We start from the raw sequence: 14,669 nt of genomic DNA on the forward strand, positions 1-14,669 counted from the left end.
AGCCTAGGACTTGGTATTTTACACCATTTTAAAGCATTCTGTGTGTCTGATGCCCAGAGTTCCCTTTTATATATGATATTTTGTGTTGCAAGCCGAGGATCGTCTGTTTTCAGTCTCAAAAACTCTTTTAAAAAGTGAGCTAATTAATCATTTTCAAATCAGGGAAATTGTGGAGACCAATGATGTTAGAACTAGGTGCGTAACTTACTTGGAAGACTGCCCTCCAATTTATTTATTGTTATATTTTTGAAGATGAGAGCTATTCTGTGCATATGTGATTTATACTTTTCTTCCTTACTCTAATTAGTCTTTAATGGCTGTTTCCTAATTTCTTATCTATTTAAGTAATGTTTTGCTGTTGTAAGATCCAAAGAAATGAAAGCTGTGTTAATTTTCTTAAGTCATGCATTATGACTTTAATTTATGATTTAAAATGTACTTCCATATTTTGCTCCAGATAGTTGCTTTAGAAACACAGGAATAAGAGTTTGTATTTATATTCTTAATAACTTGAGTTACAAGGTGAAAAAAAAATTAATTTTAACACTTCTTAATGGTCAGATATAATTATCTGTAATGTTCCCCCCTCCCCCCACCCCCCATGGATAAGTAGTAACAACAAAAGTAATGGTTGCTACTCTCCCAAGGACAGTAGTAACCAAAAAACTGGAAATTTTTAGGGAAGGTGGCTCTGTCAGAACTGGTTTGCTCTAAAGCTGTGGGAGTGTATCAGTGCAGTGTATCATTTCACTTGAGTCATTGGAAAGAGCTTCTGATACATCTCCTGATACAGTTGCCATCAGTATCTTGAATGACAACCTGTGGTTGTAAAACCAGCAGGCTTGCAGGTTTGACCTTTGTTTTTGAGTGGAGGAATGGATTAGGTAGGAAAAATTGCCAACTCTATCTATAGAAGATATCCCCTGCAGTCCTCTGTTTATTCTCCCCTGACAAGAAATTAGGATCTTTGTGTAGTGCGAACCTGATTTGCTGGGAAATCAAACTAGTTTTTGGGAGGCCGGAGCTTCTCCTGTGACAGACGTACTGTGTGCTACACGTGAGGCTCATCAGAAGTACTAGAGAAATGCATGTTTGTAAATAACATTTAAGAAGTCTCTGCATAATAATTCTGTCTGTTATTGTAGCATGCATACATATAAATCATACATAATTTTGCATCCAAATTGAAGTGTCATGAAGCATGTGAGGGTCTTCTTTGACTTAGAAACCTTCATGAGAGTGTTTCCAACAAATGTAGTACTTAATCTCCAATACTGGTAGAGAGTATTTTGAATTAAGTTTGTAAGATAAAATTTTGGAAGCAAGATTGCTTTTCCAGATGATGTTAGTTACTTGATTACAATGAAATTTGGAGCATTTTTTTCTATGAGCTCCTAGTATTCATATTTCTATTTGGATGTGTAATGCAGAAGATCCTGGTTGTAGGCTGGCATCACAATCCTCTAGTTTCATAGAACAAAGGCGTCAGTCCTGTCTAAAAGGTGTGTGACCCTGGCATTACTTGTAGTTCCTCTGGTGCCTGTGATTGTTTTGATACAGCTGGTCTTTAGGGCGGAAACCGAAACCCAGGGTGATGTTCCTGTTTTACCTGTGTGTATTCAAGCTGTTCCCATCATGAGAGACAGAAGAACCAAAGGCTTTTTCAGCAAAAGTCCATTTCCCCAAGGACACACTCAGGAACCTGTTCTGTTCCTTGGTTTCAATTACTTTTAATCCATATTTCCCCTTATTTCATAAATATTTCTAGGTCTCAACTTCCCCATCTGTAAACAGCTTAGCGCTACGGAGCTTAACGTTTGTTAACGTCTGGGTTAACGTTTGGTTTGGATTCAGCAAGGTTGTTCGCAGAATACCACTATGATCTATGTGGATGTGCTACCAGAGGGGTGAAAACTGAGTAGCTAAGTGTGTCGTAACCAGCCTGGAGGCTGGTGACACGAGGTTTGCACCAGCCATCTGCTGCACAGTGTAGTCTTTTCACTATTTTACGTGACTTGAAACGTGACCAGTCCTCGCTTCTGAAGTTTGCCAGTGACAGCAAATCAGGTAGAGAGGAGAGCAGTGGATGAGATCAGCAGGGGGTGGTCAGGTCGGAGGAACAGGCTGACAAGAGCTTTGGGAAAGCCATCAAGGACAAGTGCAAGGTTGTGCTTGTGGGAAGGAAGAGCTTCTTTAAGAGTAAGGATTTCCCTTCGCTCCGTGCTTGTCAAACCACACCTAAAATACTGCACCAGTGTTCTGTCCCCAGCTCACCCTGCCCTGATACAAGAAAGATGTGGATAAAGTGGAGCAAGCCAAGCACAAGGCTGCAATGATGATGGTAGGCTGTGATGCTGCTGTATGAAGAGTGGCTGGAGGGAGCTGGGGAAGGGTGACACTGGGGGGTCTTCCTGGCAGCTCACCCCCAACTGCAGGTTCAAAGCAGGATTGCAGACAGCGATCATAAATCTCAAATTATCAGACTTCTATCTAGGTACAAGAACAGTATTTTTCTCTAGGAGAAAGAAGGAGTTTTCAGAAAAATCTGCAAATGGAATCCTCACTGTCTTCTTTTCCCTTTCTTCTGATGATGTACGGAGCAGGAATTCAGTCTAGGTTAAGAATGTTGTAAGTGATGTTCTCTAAGACAAGGAGAAAGATAATACCAATCTTCAGCTGTGTTCTCAGAGTGTCCCTGTGGATTGATTCTCTTGTTCAGTGCTCGCTGCCATGCTGTTCTCTAGCTTTGAGCAGAATGCTGCTTGGTGTGAGAAAGGGTGGTGGGAGAAGTCAGCAGACAAGTGGATTTTGTTTGTGCTCTGAAAAATGTGCATCTGCAAATCTGACCATGTTTGCATTGTGGCTGGTAAGAAAATTTCCCTTGACTGTTTCTGAGCCACAAATTAGGCTTTGTGTTTATACATATGGAAAAGTAAACACACAAAAATTAACCTTCCTCCTCCTGTGTTATTTTCTGTTCTTGCTGCTCTGTGCCTCCGAAACACAGTTATATTGAGTATTGACAAGGACACAAAAGTATCACAGGCTTTCTCAGAGAAGTTACTTTGCAGCTTAGCTACACTAAGATTTCTTTTTGAGTCACGGTCCCTCAGAAATCAGTCTCCTAGTTTCATCTTTTCTGGTTTTTATTTTAAAAGTGCTAGCTTGTTCCTTTTTTCTGCGCTGTTAAGAATGAAGAATCTTAGTATCTCTGCAGTTACAATTCACTTTCCTTAAAGAAAATACATGTAGCCTTTACTGTTCTTAGGTTTTAGAATTGGAAATCTTGGCAGTGCGTGTCTCTGTCAAGTTCAGTGGATGGATAACTGTGCCATTAGCTCTGACCACTGGGCTGCCTTATAGTTTTGGAGATGTTTGCTTTGGTCCTTCTGACTATTGCGTAAGTAATGACTTCTAGAAACTAGTTTTTATGGAGTAGAAATGCAGATGTTGATCGTTATTTGTGTCCTGGTAGCTGAAAACTGGTGGTCTATTGTTTATTGCACAATTAGAGGAAATTTTTGATGTGCAGCCTCATCTGAGAGACCTTCTAGTCCTGGAGGTAGGAAAGCTTATCAGGAATAGTTTCAGCAGTGCCATGAGAGGGAAACTGAGTCACAGAGAGGAGTACTGCTTTCTTTTGTAGCCTTCAGACAGGTCTTATTTTCTTTGCTAAAATTGCCATTGTCTGTGTAATCAGAATTTCAGTCTTACGTGCCAGGCCCCTGGTCTTCACTGTACAAGTGTTAGGGCTTCTACAATAGTTTCTGAGTGTTCGGAGTGGAGAGTTGAACTGAGAGCTTGTTAAGTTGGAGAGCTCCTTTCCTACTTTCAGTCTGTAAATATGAATGTTGCCTACTGCTCTTAATAGTTTGAGAGGAGGGGGCCAAGTGAGAGTACCAGGAAGCAGACGGTGGAAGTGGTGGTTAGTCTTTTGGCCAAAAAGGGTTGTCTGCCTTTGTCAAAGAATTGGGTGTATCTTGGTCTTATTCCTAGTATCTGCTGTACGTTGGGTCACAAAGGGGAAAAAGATGAAAAGGAAACTATCAGTAGGCCACCACTATGGTCCTCAACACCCACTCTTCACCAGAGCCTGGAGAAAGAAGGTAAGGAGTACTGAGTAGATGGGAAGCTGGAAGCTAGTGGGAAATCTTAACCTTTAGGTTAATGAACTTCAGGAGGTTCTTTCTGCACTTGTATTTCTGTGATTGCTGTGAAGCCTGGAAGTTGTTTATGTCATTAATTAATGGTTATTGTGTGTTTGAGGAATCAATTTTGAATGAGGAAAAAAAATTGTATATTGGTAAAATGTGTATTTTTTTTTGTCATTTGCAGTATTTCAAGCCTGTTTTTAAGCTGTTCAAATTGATATTTTTATAATGTAATACACATGAATGTAATAGCTCTTGTGTTTAATAGATTTTTTGTTTTCTGTTTGCTACTTTGAAACATATTTTTGGTATTCTCATAGGTAAATTTCTTAAATGATCTTATGTTAAACTGAGTGAAGTCTACTCAATGCTGGTGGTATTCTACCTGGTATATACTGTGAAGTTTGGGACCCAGTATGAGTGAGAAACTGGCAAACTGGAGCTAGGCCAGTGAGGGCTGTCATGGCTGGGGTATTGGAAAAGATCAGGAGATGCTGCAGTAGCAGCGTTTGTGTAGTTGTAAGAAGAAAGGACTAAGGCGGTTGAATTGCAGTCCTCTGCTCTCTCAGGAGGAGTTGTAATGAGGATGGAGCCAGACTTTGTTCAGAGGTGCACAACAAAAGAATGAGAGGCGATGGTCGCAGGCTGCTGCAAGGGTAATCCCAGCTGGATGTGATGGAAGAGTTCTTCCTGACGTGTTTAGTGAGGTGCAGGGGCAAGAAATCTCCATCTTTTGGGGGTTTTCAGAATTTGTGCGGAGATGAAAGCAACCTGATCTAATTTTATAAGTACACCTGTCTTGAGTATAGGGGAGAAGTTTCAGTGGTCCCTCCCAACTTGATTTGATATTTGATTTCTGTGATTACCACTTAAACTTGTGTATCTGCACAGTTTGAGACTTCTGTTAGTGGTCACAACTGCTGGAATCAATAGGGAAAAAGTACTGCAGCAAACACATGCCACATGAGTTGTGTACTCCTGGCTGAATTGAATTGCCTGGCTTAATCTTGATTTAAATCCCTTTGATTTCAGTTAGCTCCCTGATCTCTCAACAGAAGAGTAAAAGATTTTTATGTATGGTGCTGTTGGAGAATGTTCCATGAACACTGGTGTGGTTATTTCTGGCACATAAAATTTGGATTATTTTATCTTTATGAAGAGTATTACCAAAATTCACAGCACACAAGCTCTCTTTGCCACTGGAACATTTATCTCAGCATGTAAATGCATAGCAAAATCTGTGGAACTTGAATTAATGCAATGTATAAGTCAACTCATAAAGCATTCTTAAGTAAGAAAGTACATCTTTCTTCTTGTGAATAACCACACTGTTCCTATCAGAGAAAGCAGGTCAGCGGTTAGGGCTCTAACACTGGGTCTGTGTCCTTCCTCTACACAATTCCTGTGTAATTTGAAGCATGTCACTGAGCTAGATCAAAACAGAAAACAAGTTGAAAGCTTCCACAGTTCTATATATGCTTATTGTAAGGGTTGCTTGTCGGGAAGAAGAGTATTTTTAAAATAACTGTTGAAGCAAGTTCCACATGTGTTTAAAAACTGACATCCTGTTTAAAATTGAAATAAATAAAAAAAAAAAATAAGAGGGCCTTTACGCTGCCTTCCTAAAGATGCATTTGGCAGAGGTGCTGAGACTAACTTCCAGAGCTTTGCCAACACTTTTCAGATTTGAAAATACGTGTTTCAGAGATGGTTGTAAAGAATGATCTATTCTTTAAAAGAATAAAGAAATAAAAGAATTAAGAAAAATACCCTTCTCTTCAAACCATATTTTTCCCATATTTTGCCTGACTGTTTCAGGCAAAATGCATTCCAGAACTTTGTAAGTAGGAACAACCTTTAAGCTCTGTAGATAGAACATGCAATGAGAGAGGATTTTGGTGGCATGCTGTGTAGTATAAGCACTCAGTGGAATATTTTGTATGTGACTGACATGTTGTGTATGTGACTGACATGTTGTGTATGTGACTGACATGTTGTGTATGTGACTGACATGTTGTGTATGTGCATGAATCCTTTCCTGGCTCCAAAGTTACTTGTTTTCATAGAGGACTTGATTACCTTCTAAGGCTGGGTTGCATTTTGAGGCAATCCTTTCAGCCGCTGCCACCTTTTCTGTACTTGGCAATTCATTTTGCCTCCATACTCTAATTCATCTAGCTTATTATTTCTCTACCATTCCTGAATTTCACTATCTCCTTCAACTTAACCTTTCCATAATTTGGCTACAATTTCCAAGCACTTGAGCTGTTTTGTGTGCAGAAACACTGACTCCTTGAGATAAACATCGATAGATGACTCAGGAGTAGGACAAAAACTTATGCTACCCTTATATGCTACCTTTCCACTTAGAGCAAAAATGGTTTGGAGGCGTTGTGTGCCAGTTTGTCCTTCTGGATGACATTGGAGTATTCTTATTAAATACCATTTGGAGGAAGGAAGGAAAATGTACGCTCCCTCTTAGTGTGTATTCAGGAGCAAAGTACAGGAGTGTTTTGTAGGTTTATCTTTTCCAAAACAGCCATGCTCCACTGGAGAAAAGAGAAGGTGTGCATGGGGAGTGCTCACAAGTGTTTCAGCTTTCTTCAGAAGAGGTGGGATTAGAATGGCTCAGGCAACATTTTTAAGATTAAAGCCCTTTCTCCCAACCCAAAGTTAAAAATTGGGATTTCTTATTCCCAAATGGAGAAAAGCATCATAAAAACTTCTGATCTTCCTAGGTTTTTTCTCCCGTTATCCTCAGGATGATTTTGAAGCAGAATGTGTACACCAAACAGACACCAACATAGCATGTTTTAATAATCTGTTTGTAATTGTCACAGTGGGAGCTGCAGAGTACCAAATAGTTTGAAAACTTCAACTTTATTCATCTGGCTTATTGAGGTCACTGCACTTTCTGGCTCAAGTACTGAGAACTATGTACGTAAAAATTTGGACTAGATGTGTTCTGAAGCAAGAAGCCACGCACATCTCCTCTCTTCCATCGTATTATTAGCTATGAGCCTGGCCAAATTGAAAAGGAGTGTCTGTATAGTTGGAAATGATATTCATGTAAAAAAATGTTCCCTTCATTTTTGCAGGGTTTTTTGGTCAGCTGAAGGCGTGGTGGATACACTGGGATGGACACAGAGGAATTCCCTCCCCCACCCCCAGAAGGTAACTCAAATAATTTTTGGTTTGCAAGTAATTTCCACTGTAACAATGCAGCTTTATTTTCAAATGTTTTTTTAGGGTTTTTTTTTTTTTTTTTTTTTTTTTTTTTGCTCATTTGCCCCATATGAACTTGGAACTTTCTCGTGGAAATACTGAACTGTGCCCCACTGAAACATGAACTTCCAATCTGCTCTGTTTTGTTCTTGAATATTGCTTTCTGGTGTTGCAACAGCATAGCAGGAAGTAACTGGGAGACTGATTGGTCTTTACAGTCCCTATCTGCAAATAAACATTTTCTAAGGCAACTTAGTGTGGACCATATCATCACACCTTTGTCTTGTACTTCATTGACATGTGGTGCCCTTTAGAGATCAAACGAGCAAAGCTTGTGGTGTGGAGAGGATGTTCAGGCCAGCATCTCAAACGTCTGGACAAGATTGGAGTCTGAATTGAGAGAGGAGTGAGCTGTTAGGGCATGTGTGACTTTCACAGGGCGTGTTACATCACAGCAATGTCTGCTGAGGGGCGTAGCTGAGGGACCACCTGATGCTGCAGTTCTCTAGCTCCAAGTCCTCAGCATGGTGCTCAGCCAGTGTGTGTCCTCATAGGAAGCAGAAGGGGAACATACATGGCTAAACCTCTCTGTTGTCAGAGCGTTGAAATTTATGGAAGATTGTTGTGTATGCTGGGCAATGGAGCCAGTTCCTCTCGGTGCCCCTTGGCTGCTGTATGCCAGCAACTGTATGGCTGCTGGTACAGTTCAGGTTTTGGATGAAACAAAGACAGGATTTATGGAGACACTTTATCACTGTCTTCAGCATTCTTTCTTGCTAAAAGAGACTATTGCCTGTAGCTATTTCTTCCCATTTGATTTCTTGTAAATGCATCTTTGAATAGTTTTTGATGTCTGTATATTTTAGATCTTGAAAAGATTTGTCTGGTTGGATGCTAAGAGACTTCTTAGGAGTAATATCATATATGCTTGTCCTGATCTTGCTCTTCCCAGCGTTGCTGTTTGTTGAGATGCGATTATTTGGACCCGTCGTTGAACTCAGGATAGCCATTCTTATTTTGATAAAGTTGATAGTACAGAAAGTACTGCATAGAAAGTGACTTTTGTAGTCTTCTCATCATTTCTGGTCTGTTTCTCATGTATGTATTTGTATGTATATAAAAATATATATTTATTTTTACAACAATATATATTAGAAAGCATATATTAGCATATGTGTATTAGTAATAAGTGTTATTACTTAAAGGGCATTTTACTACTTGTTCATATAGCAGTATGAAAACTTTCAAATGTGAAGGGGAGTTTATCTTATTGTTGTTCAACTATAAATCTTCAGGAATTTAGAAATCATCGTCCTACATTAAAATTGCTTTCTCTCTAGCTTAGGCACTGCCATAGACAGAGGTCTATTACTAGATACTACCTAGGAAATAGAGAACGTGAGAAGCAGAGTTGTGAAATCAGCTTTTAATGGGTTACTTTTTGGACAGCATTGTTAACAGTTTTATTTATGCTTGAGATGTTGCTGAGGTTATTGCTGGCATAATGCTTTTCCTGTTCTCATCCTAATCCATGCAGCCAGGACTCTGAGTTTAACTCTGTTTTGTTTAGTGGCGGTTACTGTGAAACTGTCTTTATCAGTTAATCCATCTCCAAAGAAATGTAGTGCTTTGGAGGAGGAGTCATCCATAAGGAATCAATATTTCCCCTTGAGCAGGAGCTGCCAGTATTTAAAGACAAGCAATAATCATGGCAGAAGCTGTAACTTCATGTAGAATGTCAGTGTTGGGGCACTCTGACAAAAATCCAGGGTTATGTAGTTCAGTATGATTCCAGAATTCAAAGCTCTTAATGACATGTAGAACTATGTGTATCACATGCTTGTTGCTCCTTAATATGCTGGCATGAAACCTATTAACATAAGATGATTCTCTGCTCAAGATGCTGCTCTGCATGATCTTGTGTCAGCGTGCGCTTTCCTTGTCATTTCAAAAGCTTTGTCAGAAATTATCAGAATTAAACTATTGTTTTACTTCACTTGTGACAATTCTTTTTAAAAGGTGTGTTTCCAGAGGGAATATCAGTGAATTTTAATCAGTGAATTGTAACAGTTATGCTAAAATACACTTTAATTCACTTTGTAGGTAGTTCTCACAACTCCTTTTGCAGATGGGAAGCAGGTGAGAGTTTTAGGGCCAAACACATACCAGAATTAAAGAAAGAAGGGGTGTAGGTTTATATATATGGTTTATAACGGTCAGTGTTTTCATGGAATGCATAAGTACCAGCCACTCGTGGTGTCTGCTCAGAAATGAAGAGCAGCATCCTTCCATGCCTTCAGACAGTGGACAAATAGGTGAATTACCACAGCTTGCAGTGAGGATGAGACTCCCCTGGTGTGCTAATTACAGGACTCCTGCAACTGTACAAACCTTCATTGCTGCTGTGTAAGTATTCTAAAATTCTGAACTGGGACGGCAGATCAAATCACTTGCTATTTTTTTCGTAAGTTGAAAGTTGTGTAGTTTTTTTTGTTATTTGAAGGTGTTCAACTTTTACTATAAATCCAAACTTTAATCTTGTCAAGGTGGTTTTCTTTGTTTTTGGACAAATTACTTCCACAAGATTATTTGTATCAATCCTAGTGTTTAAAAAGGATAAAAATAATGGTAAATCTGCATCTTTGCAAAAGGGACAGCTTAAGAATGTATATAAAAGCTATACAATTAAGTTTATGTTAAATGGCTTCAGCAATAATCATCTGAATCTCTATATTGTTTGAGAAATGTGATGTCAAGTATTGTTAAGGTCAGTAATAGAGCTTCCTCTGCCACTGTTTGATTAAAAAAAAAAAAATAACTACATCTGATGGAAAAAGGAAAAAGGGATTAACCTTTATTTACTTCATTTATTATGCTTATGCAACATCTTTGCTTATAGCTGTTTGGACATTCCATTCGTGCACAGCTAAATTAGGCAGTGACAAGTTTGTGCTAGTTAATTCCCTTACCTCAGAGCAAATTTAAGTACTTAGGAACTATTTAAGAAAGCCAGAAACACACCATATGTAATCTTTCTTTCAAAATACATTACTCTAAAAAGATTTTTTTTTCTAAGATTGATTAAAAACTTCCTTGTATTTTTCTTTGAATACATTTTTATTGAATATATATGTTAGCAGGAAGAGGGGGATGGCTGCAGAGGCTTCCTTGGTTACAAGAATTATCTGGAAAGTGCTTCAAAATTCGTACTTAACATAAAGAAATTTGATTATGACTGGAAGTTACAATTATGTTTTTAATTGACTGCTGTAATGGAGTGTAGTTATCCAAACCCATCTAGACAAAAAGGACATGATGTAGACTGCAGACTCTGCAGCTAGGAGTGTAAAGCTTGCAATTCCCAGATTCAGGAACTGCATTACACTGTAGACAAGTTGTCTTCATGCTGACAAAGTAATTTGAATTGGGTATTTAATGCTTGAAGGATGTTTGCTTATCGCAGAATTGCAGGGGTTGGAAGGGACCTTAAGAGACCATTGAGTCCAGCCCTCTGCTAAAGCAGGTACCCTGCAATAGGTCACACAGGTAGGAGTCCAGAAAGGTCCTGAATATCTCTGGGCAACCTGTTCCAGAACTCTGTTATGGTACTCAGTGCTTATGCTATTACTTTGTTAGGAGATAACATCTCTGGCTGTTCATTTATTTACTTGAAAATCATCTTCTGATCTTGCAAGTAAAACCTTACTCTTTAGCAAGGATTTGATAAGTTTTGATCAGGGTTATTCCACAAGGGGAGGCATCTTTGTGTACTGCAGGATACCTGAGGAGCCTCTGCCTAAGGTAGGCAGGGTGGGGTGATAGGTGTCCAACAGGCTTCTGAGTCTGCTCTTTCTTGTCTGAACATGCTGCTTCTTTGCTCTTCTGATACATGGCAGTATCCCTCATATGATTTCTATTTGGAAACTATTAGAAAATATAGGGTGTATTTCCTCATGTTGAATATGCTTGTCAGTGATTCATTCCAGTAATCCAAAGTTGCCTTCCACAACAGCTCTGAGACCTAAACTCTGTTCTGTAATGAACTGAGTCTGACAAAATGGGTTTATGTACAGTGATAAGACTTGCAGCATGGCTCCATTGCAGTACAGTTCTGGAATCAGGAAGGGACTTCCCATTTTGCTTCCTATTTATAGTTCTATATATAAATATATATTATTGTTATTAGAATGAAATAGTGAAAATTCACAATTCAATAAAAGGATATAATGAGAATAAATTTGACTGCATTGTCTTCATATTAATGCCAAATACTCTTTACCTGAGTGACAGTCATCCATAACTATATATCATCTGGGAAAGATGAGGTGCTGCTAAAGCTCCTCAGCCTGTGGTGAAGGGCTGTTTTCTCACCTCTTGCTGACTGTTCCCAATACTGTGAGTAAAACCAGGTGGGAAGCTTTCATTCTGTTCTGCTGAAGGTTGGATATTTAAGATGTTCTTCAGTGGGATGTAATAAAGACATTTCCTGATGTTCTTTAAGCTGAAAACAGGCTGACGGTATCTATAAGACTCCAATTGTAAAAGAATTTTATACAACTTTTTATGGAAATGGTCAGCTCTCTAGAGCTGCAAATGAGGTATTTCTTTATTCCCATTATGTCCAGATATAAGGCAGGGAGGCCAAGGACTTAAATCTGGATATCCTGTATATGATTGAGTGCTGCGATTGTGTCTTCCTGCTTTTTTGTGTGTGTGTTTGTTTGTCTGCCAGTGCCGGAACACTAAAATAGTCCTAGTTCCTCTGTGCCTAACCAGGAAGTCTGTCTTGAATCTGAGAGCACTCTCCAGCAAGACAGAAGTAGAAACATCTATACTTTCATAAAAGTCCTCATATAAAAGTTCCCATTGGGTGACTGCGTTTGCTGGGAAAAAACAAACAAACAAACAAAAAAAACATTTATTAGCTCTAGCAGGGAGCTGCTGAGTGGCTGCCATGTTTTGCTGTAGAGATGACTGTATTTCTCTGCTAGAGGAACTGCCTTTTTTTTTTTCCCCTGTATACTTCCTATACATATATATATTTGTATATATACATATGAGATTATTCAGTTATTTTTTTCCTGTTAATGATGTAATTTATTTAGATTTTAGCTGCTTTAACAAGCTGATTTTGCGACTGAGATGGAAATCATGCAGTTAAATCAGACCTTTTGTCAAGAAAATCACTTGTACATTTTATAGTTCAGCTTATGGAAGCAAAGAACAGTGGGGGAAATGTGCTTGTTTTCAGGCTAGAGTAGGATAAAAGATGTTACTCTGCGTGATTGGAGGATTGAAATAAGAGCACTGCTCAAATTAAATAGAATCTACACAGGGAGTTGGTCTTAGGCTAAATGGCATTGTTTGTTAGATATCTATTTTCAACATACAGACAGTTACAAACGATGGTAAAAGGGGAGCCAAGATTTCAGAAGAATGAGAACAGAATATGAATTGTAGTTATGAATGGTCCCTTGTTTTTGAAGCTGGCAGTAACTTGCTGGTGTCTGACATCCCATTTATAATAGAACAATTTATTTATTTCTGAAGATCACGTTGCTCTCAGTAAATAAAGGAAAATGCACTGGTTAAGGTAAGCATCAATTATTTCATGTGACAATTCAGACAAGCTGTGCAACAAAGAGTAACAAGAGTGTTCCCATTGCGAAAATGCAGTTACGGTGTCACATGTCACTCTTAATTATGTGTTTTTCTTCGAGCCAGGCATAGTTGAGAGTTGGAGGAAAAGTGGAAAGAGATTAAACTTGTTACTGTTTTTAGCATCTACAAAGAAAACATAATTCTTTGGGATGCAATTCCAGTTTTTTAGTAATGTAAAGTATTTGCTAGGTGTACTAGATTTGTATTTTTGTACTTTGTTAGACGGAAGGTTCTTCACTGTGATAGAACTGAGAGGTTAACTTTGATGTTTTGATAACATCTGTTTTTTTGTTTTTTTTTTCCTGAATAATAATTTGTAGGGGTTGTTGCTGCTGTTTTTCTGTTCTCTCAGCTAGTTTGCAATGTGACTTTACTGCTTGACTTAACTTGCTCAGACATGTGTAGGACAGGGCCCAGATACACTGATTGGAAAGAGCAACTGTTGAAGAGATAAAGAGATTCAAAGGGATGCCACCAAAATTTAATCTTTGTTCTGGGGTAACTGATATTTTTTCCTTAAGAGATAAATAAAATGTAAAGGGGTTGATACTGATTTTTTTGAGTATTCTTGCAAGGAATATTTATGTAAATAATGAATTTTTAAAATTTTCAAACAGCGAGCCAACATACAAGTAGTGGATTATTGTTGTTGTTATTGCCTCTTTCGCCTGTTTGTGGCTTGCATCTTGCACTAACTGGCCTAGATAAATTGCTGCCAAATAACGGAGGGATTTTTGTTTATACCCATGTCACCAATCCTTGTAGATACTCACTAACCATGCCTAAAACCTCTGTACTGACTGCATTTCTAGAGTTTACATAGACAGAGTAGACACTTTTTAATACATTGTTGAAATTCTTTTATCTTGTGTGTAAGAGGTAGTAAAAGCTTGTTTGCATTATGATGTCTTAGATAAAGCATCTGATTTACCAAATGGAACGTTTATCAGGTGCTGCTTACTTTCTCCATAGAGAGGAATAGAACAATCAATCTGAGGGAAACATACTTAACAAATATTTGAGGGAAGAAGCCATGCAACCCTCTATGACAAATTTCTTTATCCTATCCCATTCAAATAAGCTTTCCAAAAAGGCAACCTTTTCATAATTTCATGAAATACAGAAGATGATTCAATTTGCCAAAGAAAGGCTCTTTTGTTGTGTTGTTAAATAGTCTGGGTTTTAGCTCAGTGACCTTACTTAGGTGAAAGCAGCTTCCTGAGAAGTCTTCTGTGAAGCTGTACAGGTTTCCTCAGGGTCTGTAAGGTCATTACCTTTGTGCTCCATGGAGATGCACACACTGATATGTGTCTTTTCCAGACTCCGTGGCTGTCACAGGGAGAGACAAGGGGAAATTTGGATGTTGACACACAGTGTTGTCCTGTGAGCACTAAATTGGTTTGGGGAAAGTGTCCAGAGGGTCTTTGCAGTCTCTTATATTGCAAAGTAAAATGGAAGTAAAATTAACTTCGGCTGGGAGCATTTTTACACATCTAATTATCTGTTTTGGTGACTCCCCTTGTTTTTCTACATGAAGAACGTTTGCCAACTAAATGCTTAAGATGTCTCTTTAGCTTGGAAGAAATCCCTTCCTGATGTCCTGTGTGGACTGGCTGCAGCTTTGAAGCGTGT

General features: G+C 38.6%; 1 protein-coding gene across 7 annotated transcripts in view; it reads left to right on the top strand.

Moving 5' to 3' along the window:
- ARHGEF10 (Rho guanine nucleotide exchange factor 10) overlaps positions 1-14,669 on the top strand; it is a 111,798-nt gene that overhangs the window by 5,283 nt on the left and 91,846 nt on the right. For 5 of the 7 annotated variants that reach the window (XM_042881135.1, XM_042881173.1, XM_042881191.1 and 2 more), the window contains exon 2: positions 7,250-7,325. In XM_042881135.1, the coding sequence (XP_042737069.1) occupies positions 7,289-7,325 (37 nt within the window). In that variant the 5' untranslated portion in view covers positions 7,250-7,288. Of the gene's footprint in view, positions 1-2,142; positions 2,342-3,161; positions 4,107-7,249; positions 7,326-14,669 lie in introns of those variants that run through there. The other 2 variants (XM_042881164.1, XM_042881155.1) reach the window with 2 other exon arrangements.

Source organism: Lagopus leucura, unplaced genomic scaffold (genome assembly GCF_019238085.1).
Source record: "Lagopus leucura isolate 7727_CA_CO unplaced genomic scaffold, USGS_WTPT01 Super-Scaffold_73, whole genome shotgun sequence".
Lineage (NCBI taxonomy): Eukaryota > Metazoa > Chordata > Aves > Galliformes > Phasianidae > Lagopus > Lagopus leucura.